Here is a 27,119-nt window from a genome sequence, read left to right as displayed (position 1 = left end):
CACGCTTCAGTGTTTCCCTATATAAACAACCAATTTCCCCCCAAAAAGCCCCCCCCCCCCTAAATCCACCACTGACAAGTTTTGGTGCAAACAAGATTCTTCATTTTCAACAAGTGTATGTGTGTGGAGGACACAGTTGATATAAGCACAAGAGCTGATAGCATAACATAAACAGAGTATATTTTAACAGACTGTTGTTTTGAAATTAGGTTACGTGGTTATCTAATGGAACAAACATCTAAAGGTAACTATAGCCAAATATTAATGTACATTTGATTAAAAATCATTGTGCCAATTATTGTTTTTAAATCAACAAATCATGACAAATATCATTGAAGCAGTACTAGTATTTTTTGTTACTTATTACATGTGCAAAAATGACGCCAGAAAATGATAGTCTATTCATTTTCCTAGTATTTGCCCCTTTTTACAGTGTTTGCCTCTCTAAAACCCTCCATTCCTTCCCCTTTTAAAAACCTGTTTTATGTAGTGATGATTACAATCTCCAAAGAAAGCGAAAAAGGAAATTGATAGGTTTCCTGATATCAAAATAAATAATAAGAATTTGAGAAAATATTTATTACTTCTAAATTCAAAATGGACCAATACAAGCTAAGTTGTATTGGTGATATAAATTTGGTACAGAAACAAGGTTTCAACTGACTTCTTCTTTAAAAATGTGTATACATTAATAGCAATTCTATTAAATAAACAAGTTATAACAAAGTTTATATTACCCAAGGTCTCTGTTATTTTTTTACATTTATTAAAAGCACAAAAATCAACAGTATTATGAATATAAATTAGTACAGTAGCACACGTAAACATAAGATTCCTCCAATTTCAAAGACAGTATGAATACATGTGAACTACAAAGAACTTTTAAATAATACATTGCTACACAAGGCATTGATTCGACTTTTGAAAGCTTTAAGCCTAGAAAGCTATCTCTTAAATCTCTTAATTGACAAAACAGTATAGTACTACATTGTATAATATAGAATATTTAATATACAAATTTGTGCTGCACTAAACTAAACATTTCACAGGACCTGCCCAGAACCAAAAACAAAATAATATACTGTTCATCCTGATTCAATTATTTTGAGACATTATATTTGGTAAAAATATCACAATACTCTTATGAACATTGTTAGTCTTTCTCTTTTAGTCTGATTTTCTGTTAGACTGTCAAAGGGAAGTAACTCATGAATTTTATTTTATTCAAAGGGAAAAAACTCATGAATTTTATTTTATTCAAAGGGAAGAAACTCATGACTTATGTTTATTCAGAGGGAAGATATATAACAAATGTGTGTGCTAAGAGGGGTAAGAATTATACTTACATATATAAAAATACAGAAAACAAAAATAAAAATGAAGAGTATATCACAATGAAATTCTAGTAGATACATGGTTTTTATTACGCCAAGTCCTTAACAATAATGATGCAGCAGCAGTATAAAAATACTTTTACCTAATGTTACACAACCTAAATATTAAATGCATGTTATTGTTTTATTGACAATTCTTAACAATTACAACCCTTCAAAATAACCTCTTATTAAAGGGAGAAGAAAATACACTATATTCTACACTGTATGCAGGTATATGAACTTTTAAAGTTCTATTAAGAGGTAGTGGTTTTGATTTGTTACTTTTTTTAAACTTCATAATTCTTAGCTAGCCTGAATTTTTTTAAAATTTTTTAGAAAAGCATTTCATTTCATTATGTATTTACAATAAAATCTTGATTTATTTTGAAGCCTTTGGCGAGCATTACTTTAGTGAATTCTCAATTACTTTTGAGAATTTACAATTATTCAGCCCTAGTTTTTCTGTATTCTATCACAATATGTCTCTTTTTAAATCTGAATTAACAATTCATGACTTATAACAGATTTGAAGTTTGTTATCTTAATAAAAAAACAAAACTCAAGCCTATTCAAAATATATTGTAATTTTGATTTTTATGTTTTTTAAATTAAGAAAGCTGTAAACAAACATCCCTTCAAGCAATCATACATGAATGAAATGAATATATCATTCAATATCACATGCATAAAGTCTTTATATATAATATGGCAGTATGATTTAAAATTGATTGTATGATTGACGAGTGCAAAACTGTCAAGTCAGCTGTTTTGGTGAGTTGTTAATTTCCCACATTTAAGGATTCAAGATAAATTGCTACGATATCCTTCCCATAAATTTAATCTTTTGAGAAGACCAGAATCAGAGACATGAAAAAAAGTTTAAAAAGAACTTTATGATCATGTTTTCACCTTGAAACTTTATTCAAAGGTTATATTTTTTCTCTCTTGAAAATTATAAATCTCATCATTAAATAACTCTTAACATAGTATCATGGTCAACTCTTCCTTGTAAGAAACCTCAAACTGACTCAGTAGGCACAATTGGAATACTTGTAAAGATACACACCTTATCGCTTTTTCGTAATCTGCAACACTATTATGTCATGATGTTAAAACATTATGGGAAAGTCTGTGTGGCAGAATTGGAATATCTAGTATATGTTCAAATATATAACAGAACCCCAAAATTATCAAAAGGGTTTCATTAAATTTACATTGCTAATACTTCTTTAAATTTCATGAATTTCTACGGCTATGAAGATAGTTATAAGCAGTAAAGCAATCTATAAATCAACACTAGTTTTTGAAGTTTAAAAATAAATATGAATAATAATGGGATGAGCTTTATTTATGAAGGATTGCTTGTTACAATGAAAAAATGTTGTGTTAATAAATGTTACAACAAATCAAACATACAAACATCATTCAGCAAAAAATATATGGGTGTGAGTCCAAAACTTTTTATAAGGCCAATTTACCGATGATTTCAGCTACTGATAATTAGTCTAATGAAATCGGGTAAAATTGAAAGCCCTATAGTGAGAATAACATAATAAAACTGGAGATGTGGAGCTGACGGACAAAGGCAATATAAACAATAATTAGCAAACATTAACATAAAATACTGGTTTTGTGCATTAGATAATATCACCATTGTATATTTTTAAAGGTGGCTCTGTTCTGTGAAACAAATGAAACAAACATATAAAAACAAAAAAGATTGCTTTCATCATGAGAAATAAAAACAAAGGAATGAGTGTATAAATTAAGTATCTAAGATTCCTGTCATTATTTTTCTTCATCAGTGCCTTTAGTTCCCTTTATACTGCCTTTTCTTCTTGCCTGAAAAAAAGAAGAGTTTAAATATAGCAAAAGAACTTTTCTCTTTGCCTTAAAAAAAGAAGAATGCGTCTGAAGACACAATTGCCCTCACTCGAGCTTATAAGATAAAAGTTAAACAGTTGCAGAACTCTAGAACTGTAAAAGACTCACTGTAAAAATTAAAACTTAAATGCCGTTACATTAATGAAAAACAAAAGTATTTCTATAAGTATACAAGAGCACTGTATAAGTAATTTGTTATTGCCTATATTCTTGGCTTTAGCTTTGTTTAATACTTACACTGCCAAAAGTGTTGTAGAAAATAAGGTTGGATTGAAAATCACTCAAAAATGGGTCCAGTTGTTTGCTGTTGCACTACTGAATAATTTTTGTTTATATATATATATATTTTGTGTCACGATATCACAGTAGCATGGGTTCGAATCCCGGCGAGGGATTTACTATCAATTATTTATAAGAATGTTTGTAGACTTTGGCCAAACCACAAAATCAAATATCATAGAAAATGCAAATTTCAACCAATCTGTAAGGATTGGTACCAATGAAAATAAGTGAATCCAAATTTAATTTTATTCATTTTATTATTTGTACATGTACTGGTTCTTGTAAATATTTTTTTTTTTAATATATCCAACTTCCTATCTGCAGGGTTATAACATAATATATTTCTCTTTTCTCATTTTAAAATTTTTCAATCATCTATCTTTTTTATTCATCTATTTTCTATAACATGTAGCAATTAATTTATGACAGAACTGACAAACAACAAACTTCCTACCTCATCTAATTCGTTCTTTGTTTCTTCTTCTATCCGTCTGATATCTTCCATAGTAAAACCGTGCCATTTATCCATCCAACAAAACACTTGTCTATGGAAATTTGTAAATATTCTTTTTTCTTGCTGTAAAAAGAACAAGACAAAAACTAATTTCAAATATCAATAAAATGCTTCGCTGAGAGCAGCCTGATACGACCACATAGGTTGAACCCTCAGTTGGATCTATAGCATAACTCTAGAAAAGTTGAAGTAAGGTCACCAAAATTCAAACTTAATCTATTTTTTGTCGTAATAACCATTGCAATTAGTTTCATTACATATGGTGAATGGAAACTTAAATAAGAGAACAGAAACAAAAATATTCAGCAGTTTTTCCATTTGTAATGAGCAAACTCTGGAATGGTTAAAGTCATTCTACACAAATTTAAACTTGATCTGTGTTTTATGGTAATAAGTATTGTGTTTAAAATTTATAAAATTTGGTTGAGGCAAACTAAAGTTGGAGAACCAAAATCAATTTTAGGACGTAGATATACATACAGATAGACCAGGGTAAAAGTTATGCTACAGTGCAGGCATAATAACCTATTTTACTATTATACTTATCTACATGATAGGCCTTTAATATCTAAACATGAAATACTTACAGTTTGTATAAATTTTTCTACTCTGTTCTGTAAACCAAACCATTTAAATTTACAGGAAACCAATTTATAACAACACATCACAGGGTCAGCTTTTTCCTACAAAACAGAAAATGGATTATTCTTTAATCAAGTATTCACCATAACTTACCTTAACTTGAAATTCCTAGTTCATGGGGAAGAATTACAAGCCCCAATCCCTAGCACGAAGGAGGTTCAACGGATTACCCGACCTTTCCAGGCAAGGGCAAAGACACGCTGATTCCTTCAGTGTAGCACGCGTGCAGCCCCGAACATCTAAGGGCATTACAGACCTGTTATTGCTCAATCTTGTGTGGAATTTAAAGTTAAGTGATAATGAAGATAATCTTTTTTTCCCTATTTGTTATATTTTAACCTTCCTTTATTGTTGCATTAATTTTTTGCTCTTTGGTCCTTTTCTTTGCTGCTGCATGATATATTTGAGCTTTGACCCAGTTCTTATTTGCTACATGACCATATAACCTGATTCCATTACATCCCCTTCAAGAAATATAAAACATTTTATTAACAGTCTGCACCTTTAGCCACTAGCCAGATGTCCCAGACTAGTAAATATTGATTCGGTAGATAAATTTTGAAATTCAGTTTCCAGACTAGTAGATGAAAAAATTTTGGGCGCAGACTGCAAAGATTATATCAAGACTCACCTGCCAGTTTCCTACTAACGGACCTCTACTGGTTTTCTCTGATTTATTCTTTGATGGATCCCATTCTAATTTGTAGTCCTGGTAACAGAAGAAAAACCTCATATTAAATAAACATTACAGATTCAAACTTTCATAAATTATTAAAATTCTTACTCCTTACTTCAAACATTAACTTTTTTACTTGTTTGTTAATAGGTGAACCTTAAATTCTTCACTAGGTATTGTAAATGTAAAAACAAAATGGTCACAGAAGATTTATAGCTATCCTTTGTGTGACCCTTCCCAAGACTTGCCTGGCTAGTAATTACTATTAATTATGCAATTGAACAGAGTAACTTCGATTATTGAAAGCCAAATTTTATGACCATAACTGTTAAACTCCTGAACTGACAGTTTTACCTCTTAATATACATGATATATATCGTGTATATTGCAGGTAATCTTGTAAAATCAGGAGATGTTTTTCAATAATAAGTTGATAAAAAATTGTCTATGCCAGCCATGTTTTTAAAGACTTCATTGCTTTCAGAAAATATAAATATGATATAACCTATAACTTGGTAAAACAAACTGATCGCAACATCAATAGATTTAATCCCATCGTAAATTGTTGATTTCAGCCACCCTCCCCCTATTCAGGTTTATAAATTTATTGCCCCAGTGCAGGTTTACACAAAACTTACGTCATGTTTAATAGGATCATTGGCTATGTCTATAGGTACAACTTTTCTAATTCTCATATCTTCTGGGATTAAACCATGTACCTAAAAGGGAAAAAAACATCCAACATATAAAATTATTTTTTAGTTTAAATCATATTTTTTTATATGAATTCTCTGGGTCTGGCTTCCCAGAAACCAATTTAAAACATTTATAATAGAGCTGGAGGCTATATTTTTGTACATCTAACTATATTCATGACTGCTTTTTTTTTGTATTAAATACAATTTTCAAATATAAACTGTTGACACAGAGAAATGTCTTGCTTGGTGGTAGAAAATTAGAAAATTCAACAAACTGATGGATAGCAACAGCAAAAAGGAAGCAGGGCTTTGAAATAGTTGTAAAACTGATTTTGTACTGATAGTTATGCAACTTTATATTAAACATCATTGAAACGTCATAAGCACATCCTATCAAACTGAGCAGTAAACATTAACATATAATTTTTTTTTTATTAATTCAGCACTCAGAAACTACGCTGTAAGATAAGATCATTTATTTTGTTTAAATACATCACCCTGTTTATTAGCAATGAAAACAAAATGAAACTCAATAATGTCACTAATGCATCAAGGGACATAACCTTACATTTTCTTTATTGCCTTTATCATCCATGTGCATGGTTTCTATCTTTATATAAAAAGCATCTTTCATGTAATCTGGATTCTGAAAAAGAGAAGAAGGTAATCATAGTTTGAGAATTTGAAAATATGTTTTAGACATGTCATCAATATTTATCAACACTTTAAAATGTTTAACTATGATATCTCATTCTATAACATAAACAATAAAATATTTTCCTTACATTTAAGTGGTGAAGGAGAACACAAAAAGATCAAAACCAGTACATATTGACTTCTAATTTGAAGTACACTGCAACCTACCTAATCTGACAACTGACATCCTTCTTTAACTGAAACATTTTCATGGTCCCAAAATCTGCCTATCCTTGCAGACACAAACTGAGTATTCTGACACTCTGCGTAATCCGACATTTTTTTCTGGTACCCCAGTGTATCTGATTAGGCACTGTATTTACAATTGTGATTTTAGGACCTTTTTATAGCTGACTGAGATATTAGTTTTGCTCATTGTTGAATTTTGTAAGTTGACCTATTGTTATTAAGATTCTATGGCATTTGGTATATGGTTGAGAGTTGTCTCATTGGCAATCATAGACATACCATATCTTCTTACACTTATTTCGATATATATTAAATGTTGTTACTAAGGTTACTTACTGTAATAATAGTTCTACAGTAAGGATAAGCATTCCAAGCTTCTTCATGTATCTCCAGAGATCCTTTAGGGGCTATCAAACGTATAAAGGCTGGAACTCGACTGAAACAGACAAAAACAGAACATTGACATTTTGACATAGATACATTGTATTTATATTCAAAAAGTTTATTATTGTGGTCTTCTTTTAAATCATTCTTATGAAATCTGCACATCTAGAAATCAATAAAATTACATTAAGAAATTGGATAGCTTTCAGGCATTACCAAAAAAAATTGCAGAATGAAATTGAAACTAAGAAGGGCATACATCTGTAGGTCTGCTACATTTTTCCAAATATTTCTTCTTTTCCCATTGAAAATATGGAACCTAATATAACTTGTTTTGAACTTTTTCTAATACAATCTTTCCATGGGGGGGCGGGGCTTATCAGGGAAAAATTTAGCTGATAATATCCAGAATCACTGAAGAATTACATGAGCCCCTCTTATGAAATTGTCTCAATCTGCCACGGGTGAGTAAAGTGTGGACAAAGTATTTGTTTTTAATTAGTTCATGAAAAATGCTTATCTTGATAAAGGGTAGATTTTATGTGTAAATCTTCACAATGCTGACACATTCTAAACTTGGTAAGTGGTAGATTTTATTTTGAAACCTGAGCAATACTAACACATTCTTACCTTGATAAATGGTAGATTTTATGTGTAAACTGTCCAGTGGTATATGTTTTACCATTAGCCTCTAACTTTGACTTGGGTGCGTGATGAGTTTCATCAAAAGGTTCATTGACACGAACTTCAATACCTTCACCTCCCCCTGTCTCGTTTTTACTTGCTTCAGCGACTGACCATAATTGAGCAACTTGATACTGAAATAAAAACCAGTTGATTAATTCATTGCATACATTGTATCACTTCAGTTATTAATTTTCCATATACTTGATAAGAAAAAAATGGACAATATTTGTTGACAATATAGTTGGAAAATGTAAAGAAGGTTTAAAATCCATGCATATATGCCTTTGAACAATGTGATCTGAAAATGAATGAAATAACACTTTCACCAAATTTCCAATATGTGAATATTGTGATTTTCTGGCAACTCTTACCAAGTTTAGTATTGGAAACAAACATTGAAGACAGTGAATAACTAAAAATCAATTAAACTCAAATAAATGATAAATTTAGAAACTCACAAAAGGCTGCAGAAATTATACATTTTTTTGTATAAATAACTAGTACTTCATACATGTCATATGTGTCTTGTATGCTATCTTACAAAACATGAAAGTATGGTTATGTTAAGAAACAGCTCTCAGCAAAGTGATTTTGATTTTGTTTGATTTTAACTTTCAAAGGATTTAAACAATGCTTTCCATGGTAACAATAACAAACTTGTACTTACCTCATCCACTGTCATAGGAAGTACCACACGACTGAAAGAGAAAGAATTGGAAAGATGTAAATATATGTATAATTGGAAAGATGTAAATATTTGTAAAATTGGAAAGATGTAAATAATCAGATACATTGTATGGCTTAGTTATTAGACTACTTCTACATATATAAATAAAACCACGGATTTCTCAAAATCTTTTTTATCATTGTGGTCATTTTTAAGACCACAAAGACAAACCAGGATAACAAATATGGTGGTCACAGGGAAAATTTGGTGTATTTGCACATGTATATGTTTGCAGTCAAATTTTTCCACATGTTGATCTAGATAAAGCCAATCTGCACAATAATAACATTCATTGAACTTTATTTTCAGCACTATTGGTTATTTTGTGGCAGTCAGTTTTTATAATCTCATTTTAAAATTACTCGTGTAAAAAATTCATACTGGAAACACAAACTCCAGTATTTTACTTGGTTGATTTCTGAGTCAGAGTATTATTATTCCCTCGAAAGATTTTTCACTGTAAGCCCAAAGACCAACAGTTTTTAGGAACACTAAAACCATGTATACATTTTCTTGAATAGAAAAAATGTATTTACAGAATTTACTCTTTTCAACTTGACTGATCCAATAACAAATTTCAACAATTTTGATCTGAAACATAAAAAAAACTTCTCTGTGATCTTTAAATATAACAGGGACAAACATAAGAGAAGGTAAAAAACAAACATTTCATAAGAAAAATGAGAAGATCATAAATTGTTATCTATGTGTTAATTCAGGATAACATTTAAGGAAATTTTGTCCAAAGAGAATATGAGATTATATTTCAGTAGCATCTATATCTAGAATTACACACTTTTAACACTTATATTTGCAGTTGTGTAATATAATATTCAGAAAATTATACATGTTATACTCGAGCAAAGTTTCTGAGAAAGGGTGTATATTATGCTGTTGTGAAATTGGATTTGGTCAAGTCCAATATACATGTTAGGATGAAAATGCTTTTGTCAAAGTTTGTATTTGCCTAGATATTCTCAATTCCTTTACCTACTTCATGTAGAAATGTATGTGGTCTACCAAATTATACAGAAGTTAAATGTATAAAATTTGAAGAAAAAAACATGTTTCTTTTTACACTTTCTGCACATTGCTTCTGGTCTGCAGTATCAGCATGATCAGGTGACCAAGTGCTTTATTTTGTCAACCATCCCTTTCAAATTATCTGTTTTTCTAAATTTGTGTTGCAACGATCACAGAACTTTTCAAATGTGAATGCAGAATTTTGAAATATGCATCATTCATATTTAATGTTCATATAATTACTTTAAAAAACCTTTAGGCCACACCAATTTAATTTCTTGTTCTACGGATTTTTGGACTCCAAAAATTGGGGTGAGCGAGCGATTTGAAAATTTTAATAAAAAAATATTTAATTTGAAAATTTTTGAGGCGAAGCTTAAAAAGTAAAGGCGAGCGATTATATTTTTTTTTTGTAAACATAAAATAGTAGGTTTTGACTATATTAAAACTTGATTTATCACTTGTTCCTTGATATTTCTTTAATTTATGAAGTATTTTTCCCTGTTCAACAAGAAATAATTGAATAATTAAATCTGGTCTATGTATGTGTGAATGACAATGAGACAATTCTCCATCCAAGTCATAATCAGGTTCAGAAAAACCCCTTAATGTTATGAATATCCCTTTTATGAGGGGTCAAAATATTAAAGTTATAAAATATTTTTTTTGTAAAAACACTTAAAGTACAAAAGGGCTTATATTTTCCCAAAGAACTATAATATTTGGTATTAAATGGTCAAAACATGTCCAAGAATTATGTAATATTCCTGGACTTCAACCATGTTAACACATTTACTTTAACAGTTTAATATTATTCAAAATAAGTGGACCCATCCCTCTTTTAGAAAAGTGTTTTTGAGTAAAAAATTCTAAGTTGTCAAAGGTTTTGTATAGTAGCACTGTACAAATCCTTAGTATTTCTATTTTCTTTTCTACAATAGACTGAACAGACAGTAAACATGGTAAAATGACCCCTTCAAGGCCCTTGTCTGAGGGAGGGTTGGTCCCAACCTGATAATAACAAACATAGGTCAAAGTACGGCCTTTTACACAGTGCTTTGATCAAGACCAACCAGCAAGCTATAAGGGACCACAACTTAGTATTGTACACAATTCGAACAGGAAAACCAACGATCTAAATTATATTTCCAAACGGGAAAATACCAATGAACCACATCAACAAACGAGAACTGCTGAACGACAGGTCTCTGAATCAAACAGGACAGGTGCACAAACCTGCAGCGGGTATGACCGTCACCATACATTATAATTGCAGTTGAAGGCAAATCCTTCAGAAGTTCTTTGTTCTTTATTTTAACAACGAACTTTTTTTTTATAGGGAATATAAGTTAGGGGGAAAGAAACCAACGTTTTGTACTGTACTGGTATTTCTATTTATATCGGAGCACTCCCGCGTGGAATAAATTGGTTTCATGCTGAAACAAATATTCTCGCAGATATTTAGTGTTGTGGGGTGCTGATAGGTTTAAAATTGTAATATAAAGGCTAGACTGTGATTTTAAAAAACAAATGTTGAGATCTTTATATAATATTTACAAAAAAAACGGTGCGGGAAATGGACATGATTTCATTTCCGGATGCGGGAAGCGGGAATATAATAAAAATAAAAAAAATCTGTTTTGAAAAAAATAGGTGCGGGCGGGTCCGTCGAACAAGGAATCAAATTGGTGTGGCCTTATTATATATAATACAATTTATCTGATACAATGTTTAATATATTTGGAATATTTTAGATAATGAATATATTAACCCAAGGCTAACAAATCTATGAAGCATGTACAAGTTAACATTGTATTATAGCAATATTAGACTATCTCTTCATGTTATAGGACATAACAAATGACCTAGATAGAAAGGTTTATATAATAGGAGGAAGTTTATCATACAAGTACAGTTTTGTGAAGGAATGTATTAGTCAGGAAAGTAGGTCAAGCAACCTCAAAGATAAATTAGACATAAAATGTATATCTATGTATATACTTTAAGGATCTTGAAAGGTATTTGAAATCTGGTTTCAAATCCCCCCAATCCAAGAAAAAAGTTTCATAGAATTTGAACCATGTGTCTCACTTGTGATTGAAGTTTTCAGTGTAAAAATAGAAAAAAAACACACAAAAAATGAAACCATTTCCCCATATATTAGTATTGATATTGACCAAGCTAATTTTCAATTTTCAAAACATTCCATGAAAGTTTAATGAAGTTAGTGTTATGAAAAAAAATGAAATCCCAGACTGTTAAAGTTGAGTTTTATATATATGTACAAACTTATTTCAAGAAATATACTGCTATTGAATTATTGTCTTCACATGCCCTAATTCACAAATATAGAATTTGAAAAATTGACAGGTATGAATTTTTAAGGAAAATAATAATATAGTATTAAATATGAACAGAATCTGTCACTGAGTTGGTTTTGTATAGTACTTATTACCATGTTTGTAAATGTTACATATTTTTTTTAAATCTTTATCCCATCCCATGAAATAAATAGGCTTACAATTATGTACACCACATACTTTGCTAATTATATAAGTGGATACTTTTGACAAATATTTTAAGAGAAAAAGATATTAAATACACAACAATGTTTCATTTCTTATTTTTACAACCATATTCATTTTGATGTTTTATACAATGACCCCCTATTTCCTAATAGACTTGACAGGTAACCACTAAATACAATGGGCGTATGACATTTGCGCCGATTTTGAAAATTTTCATTCTTTCATTTGCGCCGATTTCATTTTTCATTTGCGCCGATTTTTTATTTGCTCCTAATTAGATTAACAGGTAAATTAATACTTGTACATGTACTATACCAGTGGTAAAATTTGGTTCTAAATGTTTTTCATTTATGTTTAAGATAATTTTGATTCATATTTTTCTGCAACTTCATTGTAACATGATAGACATATTGCACACTGAAACTAGCCCAGGAGACAATTCTTTAATCATCAAGGGCCATACATATCGGAAGATAAGTGTCCTGAAATATAACAACATATCTTACTAATGTACTATAAAACTGTGTAAAGCCAGAGTCACCACGGATTTTATTGTCAAAACACAGATCGAGCATAAATATGTGGCAGATGTCCGAAAGACAGAGGCTAAAGAACTACGGTTACGTTCAGGGAAAATGTCTGGAGATGTATCTTGTAGGCCTTCTTCCACCTCCTCACTGTGAGCAGGGGACAACAGTTATATACATGTTATGATTGACAATTCATAAATTTGTACAAGTGGCTAATGAAAGAGGTCTATAATGTTAAATGAAAAATAACATGACTTGGATGGAGAGTTCCCTCATTGGCACTCATATCACATCTTCTTATATCTATTCACTTGTAATTTACCTGTAAAAAAAATCGGCGCAAATGAAAGAAAATATCGGCGCAAATGAAGTGCAGATTGGCGCAAATGCAAAACGCTGAATACAATGTATGTGAAGCATGTATCTTTACAGGTCACTAGCTACATTTTTACTTGAACACCTGAAATCAATTGCACTTTTTGGTGGGGTTCATAATGCTCGATGTAATTTCCCAAGCATGTTTTGAAGACAGTTATTTGTTTTTTTGTCAATTTAAAAAGATAGTTTTAACATGTTTAATGATTTGTTAATTCATCTTTGACTTAAGAGTATTGCTTAAAAGTACTATCTGTCTCATTTTTACATGTTTTAAGACTTGTTAGTAAGTTGTAATACATTTGTTCTATGAAAATTAGAAATTATTGAATCTGGAATAATTTTGAATTCTGAAAATTTGATATAGAAATTTTCTTGATTTATCATGCAGTGATATTGTTTGCTTTTTTCAAAACTACCTCTACCCTTTTTTATTGGGAAAATATGCGTCATTTTTATCAAATTGGGAAATTTAAAATAAACCATGAATTTCATTTTGTCAAACCCTGCTTTAAAATTAGATCCCATTTTGTCAGTGATGATACATAAAAAGACCCTAAAATGTGCACATATAGTCATTTTAGGCAAGAAAATGTTAAATGAGTGTTTTTATGTATTTATTTATGCACAATTACTACTGAAACTGCACTGTTTGGGATAAAAGTTGTCTTTTTGGGAATAATTTTAAGCCATTTTTTTTTCAAATTGGGATTCTTCTCCAGGGGAAAAAGCCTTTATTCTCCACTAATTTAAGGCAAACAATATCACTGTCATGTTGATTGATATAAGATATAAGATTTTATTGATATAAAAATCCAAAATCTGGATTGTCATCAACACATACACAAAGAACAAACAAACAGTGGATACTTTTGACAAATGTGTTATTGATGATTGTTGCTTAATTTCCAGGAGCAAATAATACATAAAAATTCAGTATTGAAAATATGAATCTCACTCACTCAAACAGACAACCTTTTTCAGTGTTAGGAGAAGGTGGTCCCCAACTTAAAGACCACATTAGCCTCTGAAAAAGGTCCCTTTTTTGTCTTTTATCGATATTTACACTACACCTTAATTTTAACAAATACAGAATCCACCTTTGGCAATCATGAATATCATCATGATCGGCAAGTCCTGAATGAATTAACATAAATGACCTCTTTTCAAGCCCCATTTAGCTTTTTAAACAAGTAAATAGATAACTAATACTAAATATATATGTGATTTTTTAACCTATTTATTGACCCTGCTTTAGAGTACACTTAGTCATTCTTTGAGATTCCATTTGAACTTTTGCTACTGGCATATCAACAGCAATTTCTAGTTAAACTAAAAGCTGTTACAGTTATCTGTGTTAAAAAGATACAAAAGAAAACTATGGAATGAATGGGATTAACATGTTATTGATTTTAGATCAGGAGTTTTGATCAGTAGTGATTGACATAATCTGGTCTTGATCTCCGTCAAAAATACAGTTTACCATACATAAAATAACTCAAAATTATCATGCAGCTTCCAACACCCTAAGGTTAACATTAAACTTACTACTCGCTAATGTTTGGGGACGTAGGAGGCATATTTAATCGTATTCTTATAGCCGGTCTTTCAGAAAAGTGTTTCCCTGGGTGGACCGAATGACGTCATGTGCGGACAGCTTTTTCGTTCTGCACTGAAAATATAAGAATTTCCGGTCATTGAAACTATTTAAAGAACACGTAATTTCTGAAATTTTAGCCTTTCATAATTTATTTAAAAATATAAACATCAATAAACTCAAAATATCGTATTTTTTTCTTATTATATTTACAGAAATTTATTCAGCAGCTCAAAGTTCACTAGGGTCACAGGTCAGATTCAATAACCATCAATAACAGCATCAGATAAGGATGACATTATTTGAGACGATCTGTGTGATGACAGCAACATTTGCGGCTGTTTACATTTACTTAACTAAAAATTCTAACAGAAAATCGGTTGAAGATTTCCCCATCAGGTTTTCTAATGATAAAAATAAGGTAAAAAGTAAGAATGACTCAGAAGGGGAGACAATTTTGTTCTATTTTTTTCCCTACCAAACACCACTTTTGCTAATGCATCATATATCTTAAATATATATATATATATATATGTGTGTTACAACTCTTAAATGTTCATCTCATTATTCTTTAAAACTTGCTTTTTCAAACATAATATATTTTAAAGTTTGAAGAAATGATTTTTTTTTCATACTGTAGATTGAACTTTTTTTAAATTATAATTTTTTTTTTTAATAAATCAATTGGTGATACACAGTGATTATGGTCTCTGACTGATTGTAAACCTTAGTGTGAATACAGAAAAAAAGTAATAAGAAATAAATTAATTATTAGGACACAAATTAAAGTGCCTATAGAAAATCAACCTAACAATCTGCTTTTTCTTCCTCCCTAAGCGGGTCTGGAAGCTGCATGATGTTGTTTTGTTGCCTCAAGAGTTGTAGGTGTGATGTTCTTATATTGCAAATCAAATATTGGGATTATTTTCCTTTTAACTCTATGTTATACCTTTTGTAATAAGTTACTAAGGATGGAGGACAAAAAATTCAGCAAAATTTTAAACATTTTTATTCATTTAAAAGATTATTTTTTAAAAATTATTTGTTGTTACTTTATGATATGGAACAAAAATCAACCAAGGAAATCGTTTAGTTTTGGCCGACATTACTATAAAAATGTTTATAGCATTGAAAAAGCCCAAATTATCTCCCATTGGAGCAAAACTGCCTAATTTTTTTTTGCATTTCAATTGAAATTTCTTTTTCAACTCATTGGTGACATGTCTATATTTTTCATTATTTTTTTTAATAAGTTGTTCTTAACCTACACAGTTGTAAAATTTAAGCTATTTTTGTAATTTAGTTCTTTTTATTTCAATATTACCTCTGTCATGTCTATTTTTCCAATTAGTTCAACAACAAAAAATGTACCTAAAGCAAAAATGTATGCTTCTTAAGCAAGTTTATGATATTTTAGTTCATTAGAAATAGCAAAAGCCTATATTTAAAACAAGTGATCATTTCAACCCTCCAGCCCCTTTAAGAACAAAAAATACATATTGGGGTTTAAAAGATTTTTTGTGTCAAAATGTCAAGTGCTATCAGATATAACAAATTTACAATTCATTTATTAATGCATTTATAAAAAGTCAGTCGTTTGTGGCATTGGACAATAAGCAACAAACTTTATTAACTTCTTCTATATACATTCACAGAATGAAGAAAATAATTTTCAGCTTGGATTATGATATCATAATTAAACAAATAAGGATCATTTGTGACTGCTGAGCATTGATCATGACACCACTTACAAAAGGATGCAAAAGTTCTGCTGAGTCAATGCGTAGATAACAAGTAAAATTATAAAAATACTAAACTTCAAAGGAGTTCAAAATGCAAAGTCCCTTTAAAAAATGGCAAATGGCAAAAGCAAAAGCTCAAACACAATAAACGAAGGGAAAACAATTATGACTTGTCAATTGATGAACATTCAACTCTAGATCTGTGTTTTAAAATGAAAAGAAAGATGTAAGTATTATAACATACTAATTTACATTTCACTAAATAGATCGTTGAGCTATAAATTTCAATAACTAAGACAAACAAGTGGTTAACTTTAATACATCCCTTCTTCTAATGTTTTGTAGAATGAAGAAAAGGATCACTATGATGTAGCAATCGTAGGAGCAGGACCAGCAGGGTCAACATGTGCTTATTTTCTGGGTAAGTTCAGAATTGGAACAATTTAGACAATGCTATTCTTTTAAATATATATTTAAATGTTTCCATTAATATAGCTGTTTGATTGGATGCATCACTAAAGTAAAAGGCATTTTAGAATTTCAAAGTTCTTTTGTACCTTCTGTGTCTAAATTCAACCTATTAATACTTTTAACCCGAAAGTGGCAGCCACTGAGGAAAGACACAAGGTTTATTTAAATCCTTAACTTTTCTGTCAAATGCTGAAGCATGTTTTTTGTGTCCTTTATACTGAAAAAGAATACATTTTTGCACTAAATGTATTTGGTAGAGTAAGAAACACTAGTATACAGAGTGGTGTTCTGGAGGTTTTCACTAAGAAAAAGAGGGTGGACATTTCATACCTTATATTCATAGAAAAAAAGAAATAGATACTGTAAATTAAGAAATTATTGCATGCATTTATTATTGCGATTTTGTCATTTTAGTCTAAAATACGATTTGAATTTTTGTGATATTGAGAATGTTCAATCCTGTTCAATTCATTTATAAGAAAACATTGCAATAATTTCTGAATTTACAGTTTACAATATGTATATTAAAAACTTTCTTTAAGATATCATTTTGTATTACAGCACAGAAAGGATGGAAAGTGCTGTTACTGGAGAAAAAGAAATTTCCTCGAGATAAATATTGTGGTGATGCAGTGTGTAGAACTGCTATAGAAATACTGATAGAGATGGGGGTTTATCAACATTTAATCAAAGAGAACAAAGCACATGTTGTATGTATGTCATTCAATAGTAGTGCCTTCAAAATATAAGTTCAAAATTGAAGAAATTTTCTGTAATATTATTCTCTTACAAATTTTGAAAGGGTACAGAAACATCTGGAGGTTAACACAAAGTTTTGAACAACAAATAATTGTCCATACAGTATGTCCAGCTGTAAAGGTGAGACGGAGCATTTTAAAGGAATGCAGATAAACTCATTGACAGAGCCATGTCAAAAAGTGAAAAAACATAGACCAAACTAGTCTTCAAAACACAACATGGATAACTTAAGTGTGAGTCAAAAGAATCCCATAAAAAATGTTGATGATCTCAGGCGCTCTGGAAGGGTAAGAATATTACTGCTCCTGCCCTTAATCGCCCTAATCTTAATTGTTCTAAAAAAAAAAAAATCAATTTCCAATGGTTTTCTAGCATGGTTTATTAATAAGAATTTATTATGTTTTTCTCAGATGGAGCGTAGGGGTTTATGTAGTCCTGGTGGATTAAGCTATGTTTGGGGAAGAAAATTAAAATTTGGAGAAATACCAGTGGCCATTGCTTGTAAAAGAATCTTATTAGACGAGAGTATTGCCATGGCAGCAAAAAGGTATAGATTTATAAGCAAATACTATGTTTCAAATTTAAAAATAAAAAGTCATTGCATTTATACAATTCATAATATATTGTTTAATGTTAAATCTTTTTTTTTTTTAACATTATTATGGTAACTGTTTATTTTTATATTACACTCACTCGTACATAGATATATCTCTGAAAATTTAGATTAGATTCAATTTTTTTAAACTGATGAATGATATTTTTTAAATAGATACTGTAAGTTTAGAAATTATTACAGCATTATATAAAGCAAAGGATATGGGTTATTCATCCATGACTCTAAATCAGTACATGCACAGCAAAAAAACAAACAAGCTTTTATTGGTGTTCTTCATCTCAAAGTCACAGTAAGGCAAAAAAACCAACAAAAAAATCCCTCTCATCTAACTGCAAGTTTATGACTGCCTTCTCTCAGTAATGATTTTCTTTTTTCTAAATTGGTTAATTAGATCTAATTATAGATTCACAATAAGAAATGCATGCATACATTTTTAAATTTATTACATTTGTCATTGAGTATGCATTATTATCATGTTTGTTTATTGCATGCAATGTGTACACTTACAAACAAATTGTATTTTATGTATTCAACGAAATGCATTAAAAAAAAAAATCTCTTTATTAATATTTCAAATTAATACTGTTCCAAATAGAAAAATATGTATTTTTCAGGATGGGGGCAGATTTAAAAGAGAACTGGCCAGTGACAGAAACTAAATTTGATGAAGATACTGGACTATGGACTGTATACAAATACAGTACAACAGACACATTAACCGCCAGGGTAACTAATTGTTATATATAGAAGCAGACATGGGACAAACATAATTGATAAAACAAATCCAGCAGAGACACAAACGCCCACCATGACATTTAGTGGTCAAAAGTAAAATACCAAAAAAGAAATCTGAGGAAAATTCAAAACAGAAAGTCCTTCATAAATAAATGGCAAAATCAAAATCTCAAACACATCAAACAAATAGATTACAACTTTCATATTCCTTACTTGGTACAGACATTTTCTATGTATATTCATTAAAATTACCTAGACAAGTATCTATACAATATGTCAAGCTCTCAAACATTTTAGCTCTAATTAATTATACATTCATCCAAAACCGATAAGTTAATTCTTCAGAAAAACTGTATATTCAGAAATTATTAAATAGATATAAGAAGAGGTGAGATGAGTGCAAATCAGACAACTATCCATTCAAGCCACAATTTGTAGAAGTAAACCAATATAAGTCAAAGTACAGCCTTCAACACAGAGCATTGGCTCACACTGAACAGCAAACTGCCTTTATTCAACTCCTTTCAAAACTGAAAATTTTTGTGTGTTTTTAAAATATGTTGACACAAATTAAAAGGCCATTAAGATTATGTTGTAAATTGCATGCTTCTGTTATCTTTTATAAAGGTGTTGGTATGTTCTGATGGTGCCCCTTCAAGACTTGCTACAAAATTAGGTTTAGTGACACGCCCACCAGATAGCACATGTTCCAGAACATATATAGAAGGTGGTACACATAAATTTGATGCTGATGGTGTAGTATTTTATAATAAAGAATTATTGCCAGGTAATTCAAAGGTTCCTCCGAAAAATTTCCATATTATTCTAATATGCCTAAATATTTAGCATTTTAGGTGTTTCCAATCAGTTCTAATTTTAGCTTACATTTCATACATACAATTTAAAACTAAATATAGCTTACCTGATCTATGGGTCATCATAGGTCAATATTGGTTCTATTGTCATCACTTTTCATCTATTTTTTTTTTCTTTTGTCATCTTTCCCATTGTTCCATTATTTTCATTTTATTTTATCATATTGCATTATCAACTTGGCGAGCTGATTAGCTTCTTTATTGCTACTCACACTATCAGTTTCATTCATAGTTGAGCTCTACTGTTTAAATTTTTAAAATAAAAAATTGAATTTTGAATGTTTTCTGACTAAAAATACATCAAAACTTTGTCCATTTTATATTTACATGTATTATTATTTAGAAAAATAAGAAGATGTGGTATTGATAAGACAACTCTCCACAATAGACCAAATGACACAGAAATTAACAACTACAGGTCACTGTAGGGCCTTCAACAATGAGTTAAACCCATACTGCATAGTCAGCTATAAAAGGCTATGAAACTACAAATGTAAAACAATTCAAACGAGAAAACTAACAGCTTGATATTTGTTTTTTTCCCCCATTATGCGTCTCTTAAGTTTCTTAGTCATTATTTTATAATATGTATTTTATAAATAGGGAGATTCTTTCCTTTTGATTCTTTAACTGTATATTTTTGTTTCTATAGGTTACTCAGCATTATTTAGACATCCTAATGATGTATTGAGCTACTGTGTAAATGTCATTCCTGGTAATCCTAAAGTAGTTCCTGAAAAGTTAGACTATTGGCATAACTGGTTAATGAAAAAAGACCAAAACATTAGCAGAGCTCTTGGGGATAACTTCAAAATGGAAAAAATGAAAACAGGTCAGTTGCACTATACTGTGGATTCATTTACTTTCATGGGTACCAATTTTCGCAGATAAAAAAACCCTGCATTTTCCTGGATATTTTATTTTGTTGCTTTGCCAAAGCCTGCATTCAATCCTATGGAAAATTAGCCATTTGCCCAACATTTAAATTCATGGTTCGCCTGTATCCACAAAATCCATGAAAAATGGTATCACAAAAAATAATGAATCCACAGTACTTGATATTTTCAAAGCTGTATTTATAAAAACAATATTGAAAATAAGTCTCCTTTCCAATTTGTTTGTAAAAAAAAACAACAGTAAGATGTTTATATATTATGTATTTGAAGGCTTTTTAATGAATTCATCTTTAATAGCATTTTTGGTAAAATCAATAAGTTTAAAAAAAACCAATAAACTGAATAATTTATCACATGACCTATATTTTATATTTTATAGCAAGTTTAAGACTAGGTGGAGAAAAATGTACATATGATGATCATGTTCTAGTGGTGGGTGATGCTGCAGGAATGACAGATCCGATGACAGGTAAAGCAACAGTAAATACAATTTCAAAATTTTGATTCTAGTCTTACTGGCGAGGGTTTTTCCAAAGACAGGTGTAATGTCACATGCTTTTTTGAATTAGTCTTATTTTTGATGGTATAGCTGAATCAGACACAATTAGTAGGTTCTGCTGACTTACACTCATCACCACTAATTGATTGATTGTTGGTGTTTCATGGCACTTTTAACATGCTTAGTTTTATCATTATCACAGTAGCAAGTTTTTAAAGTTGAAGGAAGGCGGATTAAAGCTACATTTTTTGCTCAAGAAAACTTGTAATCCTAGTCAATTAAGATACAAAAAGTTCAAATACACCTGCCACAAAAGTGGTTCCATGTCACAATTTAATTCTTTTCACCTTGGTTTTGAAACACACTGGCAACTTAAGTTGTAATCCAAAATTTTCTGACAGTATATTGTCATGTGATAAAAGTTTCTTCATGAATCACAATACAAGTTCCAAATGGAACATGTATTCAAGAATATTATTTCTAATGGAACAAAAATAACTATATTTACTAAGTTTTAGAGTAAAATTTATTGAATAACTTTTTGTGTACAGGTGAAGGAATCCACCATGCCATGGAAGGAGGTAAAATAGCAGCCATTTTTCTGGATGAAGCATTGAATCATGGGAATTATGATGCAGAATTTATGAAGATTTTCCATCAGCGATGGATGTCTAAATTTGGAGATGATTTTAAATGGTAATAGTTTATATTCTGAATATCTCCTAGTGGTTTTCACTTTGTTACCATTTTCTTTATTTTAGTTGCTTAATGCTTAACATACAGATGTAGGTTTCAAAAATCATTCAAGGTAGTTTATTTAGCTTTATATAAAATCAAGCAAGTTTTTATCCTCCTCGAGGAACATTAAAAAATTTAAAAAAAACTACTGAATTAAAAAAAAGATTTGTAAACAAATGTGATCTGCTATTGTAAACACTCTTACTAAATATAAGTTATTTTCAAAACAATGCTGGCTTTTGTTTTGTTACAGCTTATCATATGACTTGCCTTACATGTCTATGGTATTCTGTTTCATAATGAACATATTCCACAACTTCTTATAAAATGTCTTTTTCTTTTGGCCATGTTTTATTTTGTCATGAAATGTTACAAATTTCCAATACTGGTACTTTGTATTATGTAACTTTTTTTTGTAAAAATAGGATGTTGTATTATTGCCAATGAGACACATTTATGTATAATGGTCCAATATCCAAAATCTAACATGATTAGATTCAGCATATCAAAGAACCAAAAGAATTCAATTTTTGATGAAATCAAATAAAGTTCAATTTTGGACCCTTTAGAACTCAATGTTGACCAATTTGATGAAGTGGCCCAAATATCAAAAATCTAAATACATGGTTAGATTCAGCATATCAAAGATCCCCATATATTCAATTTTTGTTGAAATCATACAAAGTTTAATTTTGGACCCCGATTTGGACCAACTTGAAAACTGGGCCCATAATCACACATTCTATTCTAAAGTTATTATTCAGAAACCATCTGTCTTTGACAAAACTGACGACGACATGATACCAATATATGACCAAAATTTTTTAATTTTTTTTTGCAGTTGTTTAAAAAGCCAGACATGAAAAAACATATCAAAATTTGAGAGATGAGAAAACCAAAGGCCTGATTTATGTACTAAACAATTAAATGAAAAAAAAATATATAATAAACAGCAATAAACAACAACCACTGAATAATCAAGCAACGTTTCACTTCAGGTCTATGGTATTCAGTAAGATGATTTACAGATTCCCCATACTCCTTGATGCATCTACTGCTGCACTGCAAAGAAAGGGAGATAAATTTGTTGCTAAATGGGCTGATATAATGACAGGTAATTATAACATTAGTCACCATCCATACTTATGGTACAATTCTCTCTAAATTTTAGAAATTTGTGAATTTTCACTGAAAAGTACAAATACAAACTTAATCAAGATTATAGTTGATGATGTTGCAACAGAATGTCATGTATAAGAGATGAATAAAGGTGCTCTTGATCTGAAAATATGCTTTTAATTGGAGATATTGAAAATCTTACAAGTATGAATTATTGTTATCTTATTATTTCCATGTAATGGTATGCCTCCAAATTCTTTATTTACCTATACATGTTTATCTTTACCATATATGTCTTATTTAATCATTTTGAGAAACAATAATTACATAACTTTTTTTTTCCAGGCCGAATTCCAAAGATCTACATGTTTAAACCAGAATTCTCATTTACAGTTATATATGAGTTGGTCCGATTAATATTGCATCGACTCAAAGGATCAAATGGTAAACAGAAGAAAGCAGAATAAATTTGACAACAATAAACAATATCATAAAGAATTTAAATCAGTATTATGAACTTTTTAAAAGTTATTATTGTTTAAGATTGTTTTGACCATTTTGCCCATTATTGCCAAAGAAAAGTGTTCAGAGTATACTTTAATTTTTATATACTATTTATTTATTAATTATGTGCCTTAAAAGGATAAAAGTATTGTTGGATTGTATTTTATGTTTTTTTACAATGATGCTATATAATAAAATTGTTTTGCATTCCATGTATGATTTGTTTGTTACCTAGTCAATACTTTTATATTTGAAATCCTATTTTATGTTATTTTGATTGGTCAATATGATTCAGAGATGATTATTTATGTTATTTTTTCAGAGAAAAATATTGCAGTCATTTATTTAAATTTAATTGCTAATTCCATTTTTAGTTAGTAAATGAAAAAACATTGATGAAGTCACAGGACAAAATTATGTCTATGAGCTGATAGACAAAAAAATTTCAGCCAATCATAAGACGTGTTATATCCAAAATTAAATTAATATAGAATAACATTTGTTTGAATTCCATGTATGATTTGTATGCTGCCTGGTCAATACTCTTACATTATAAATCTATCATATGTAATATTGATTGAAAAATATCATTCAGAGGTGTTATGACATAACATTTTGAGTAATGCATTCCATGTTTGTTATGTATGTTGCCTGGTCAATGCTTTTACATTTAAAATCCTATTTTATGTTATTTTGATTTGTTCATATTATTCAGATATGTTTTATATAAAATAATAGTATCCTGCATTCCATAATTGATTTGTGTTGCCTCATCAATACTTTTACATTGTAAATCCTTTTTATGTTATTTTAATTGGTCAATATGATTCAGAGATGTTATAAAATAACATTGTTTTGCATTCAATGAATAATTTGTTTTATGCCTGGTTGATAGTTTTACATTGTAAATCCTATTTTGTGTTATTTGGTTGGTCAGCATATGATTCAGAGATGATTAAGGAATGTAGTGTGTACCTAATTTCAGAGAGAAATTATATTGCAGTCAATCATTTAAATTAAATTGTGAATTCTATTTTTTAGGATTAAATGAAAAAACGTTGATGATGTCAAGGTCACATGACAAACTTATGTCTGAGCTGATAGACAAAAAACTTTCAGTCAATCAGAAGACATGATATATCCAAAATTAAAGAATAACATTTGTTTGCATTCCATGTATGATTTGTATGATGCCTTGTCAATACTCTTATATTATAAATCCATTTAATGTTATTTCGATTGTACAATATGATTTAGAGATGTTATGAAATAACATTGTTTTGCATTCCATGTGTAATTAACATGTTACCTAGTCAATTCTTTTTCATTGTAAATCTATCTTTATATGTTATTTTATCTGGTCGAGACAATGCAATTTATTTGATGTTTATTTTACTAGCAAAAATAAAGATTCTTTATTATATTTTTTTCTTTCTTGTGAGTGCATATTATAACTGAGCTAACTTCCACTTATGAATTGGAATTTAAAAAATAACATAAAGAGAATACATCAAGGAAACAGCAACCAGACAACAAAATAATACTAGAAATGACATCTAGAGATTAATCTAGAAATAAACCTAGATTAGCAATAACTTTTGTGTAATAGTTTTATAACATTTGGTTGAATCAAACAAAAGTTTAACATTTTTTTTTCATTCATAAAGGGACATAACATAGAAACAGTAAATGTGATGCCACCCAAATTCGACTTGATCTGTGTTCTGTGGTAATAAGTTGAATAACATTTGGTTGAGGCAAACTAAAGATAGAGAATCGAAACGAAAAATTCACTCAGCAGTTTTTCCATTTATAAAGGGACAAAACTCTTAAACAGTAAAGTGATACCTTCAATATCCAAACTTGATCTGAGTTATGTGTTGATAAGCAATGTGTATAAGTTTCATAACATTTGTTCGGGACAAACTAAATCTAGAGAATGGAAAACCAACTTTGGGACTTATGTTATGACATACTGACGGACCAGGGTAAAACTTAATGCCCCCTTCACTATTGCAGGGGCATTATTATATTTTCATAAAAAAATGGTATTGTACTTTCCCTACTAAAATTTTTTTTTCTCTGCTACAGCTAATGGTTCAGTTTAAAATAATGATACATGTATTATCTCATGTACAACTAGACCACATCTTTTTTTATTTTTGTCTGACATTTGATAGTGGAGGGGAGTTATGTTTTTCTAGTCTGCATTACCAAAAGTCTGTCCTGTATCTTATTACTGTCATTATCTCATCACCTTTGGGGTATTTAAATACCTATTGCCTGACCAGAATAAAAAATTGTCAACACAATTTGTCCATTTAAATTGTGCAAGAAGTATTGTGAGAGCTCATCAATAGGTGGTCATTTAACTACCCAGTAAAAAAATATTCACTATTTCTAAAAGGTAAAATTTATATGACCGATAGCTAGCTTGCTTTCCTCATGCATCATGACCAATGTCCTGAATAAGATATGGGACATTTTAAGCCATTTCTTTTTGTGTCTCTAAATAGTCAAGATGGAAATTTCAATCAGTGGATTTAGTTTATAAAAAAGGAGGTATATGTTTGCTTCATGGTGTTTTTAATGTGGGATGTATTTTAAGTTTTTGATTCCTGAATGGAATTAAAGTGTTTGTGAAATGGATTTTTTTGGATATGTGAATAATTCTACAAGATGAATTATGTGTGGCGTAGTGTTTTCTAATGGGATATATTTTCATGTTATATTAAGATTCCTGAAATGGAATAGTAGTGATGCTGAGTTTCATTTAATATTCAGGATCTACTTCAATTGGAATTACTGTTAAAAAAATATTTTCAAAAAAAGTACAAATGGCTTATACTAGTGAATAGAAATTTCAGTGCTTTATTCTTCATTATGAAAGTGGGATATACCAGCAATGATTTATTTGTGATTGTAAGCAAAATGAATAAATTTACAATAAATATCTTGATTAAAAAGAACAAATATTGTATTAAATGTAAAATGTCCCATACCTAAATAGAATAGTTCATTCAGGACATTATACATGAGGAAAGCAAGCTAGCTACATGTATCATTCATTTAAATTAGCTCTGTCAAAAACAAACCAGGTAAATAAATCTACAGGTAGTTAAATGACCACCTGTTGATAATAGCTCTCACAATACCTATTGTACAATTTAAATGGACAAATTGTATTGACAATTTTTTAAACTGGTCAGGCAATAGGTAATTCTCTACCACAAAGCTTATTGGATAGGCACAGTAAAAATTAAGAAATTTTACCATGAACTTGAAGTGATATTAATTTGAAATTTAGTGCTTATGCTGATTATCAAGTTATTTAAAAAATTATTCAAAATTGATGTT

At 29.8% G+C, this 27,119-nt stretch overlaps 2 protein-coding genes across 2 annotated transcripts; one reads left to right on the top strand and one right to left on the bottom strand.

Annotated features, from left to right (window-relative positions):
• Positions 1–433: 433 nt before the first annotated feature.
• LOC134680721 (phosphatidylinositol transfer protein alpha isoform-like) lies at positions 434–14,873 on the bottom strand. The gene is made up of 10 exons (XM_063539921.1): positions 14,760–14,873; positions 8,696–8,726; positions 7,972–8,159; positions 7,294–7,393; positions 6,641–6,718; positions 6,013–6,093; positions 5,330–5,407; positions 4,644–4,739; positions 3,997–4,119; positions 434–3,218 (listed from the first exon to the last, which is right to left on the bottom strand). The coding sequence occupies exons 1-10, from the start codon at positions 14,789–14,791 to the stop codon at positions 3,165–3,167; spliced, it is 861 nt and encodes a 286-aa protein (XP_063395991.1). The 5' UTR covers positions 14,792–14,873; the 3' UTR covers positions 434–3,164.
• A 171-nt stretch (positions 14,874–15,044) lies between these two features.
• Positions 15,045–25,144, top strand: LOC134680720 (conditioned medium factor receptor 1-like). The gene is made up of 11 exons (XM_063539920.1): positions 15,045–15,229; positions 16,896–16,971; positions 17,583–17,731; positions 18,191–18,327; positions 19,011–19,122; positions 19,759–19,918; positions 20,659–20,838; positions 21,282–21,371; positions 21,953–22,097; positions 23,138–23,253; positions 23,604–25,144. Exons 1-11 carry the CDS (start codon positions 15,101–15,103, stop codon positions 23,723–23,725), a joined length of 1,416 nt encoding a protein of 471 aa, XP_063395990.1. The 5' UTR covers positions 15,045–15,100; the 3' UTR covers positions 23,726–25,144.
• The last annotated feature ends 1,975 nt before the right edge of the window (positions 25,145–27,119 follow it).

The sequence above is a fragment of the Mytilus trossulus genome, chromosome 8, assembly GCF_036588685.1.
Source record: "Mytilus trossulus isolate FHL-02 chromosome 8, PNRI_Mtr1.1.1.hap1, whole genome shotgun sequence".
Classification (NCBI taxonomy): Eukaryota; Metazoa; Mollusca; class Bivalvia; order Mytilida; family Mytilidae; genus Mytilus; species Mytilus trossulus.
The sequence above is the reverse complement of the archived record's forward strand: the minus strand, read 5'-3'. Positions and strand labels throughout refer to the sequence as shown.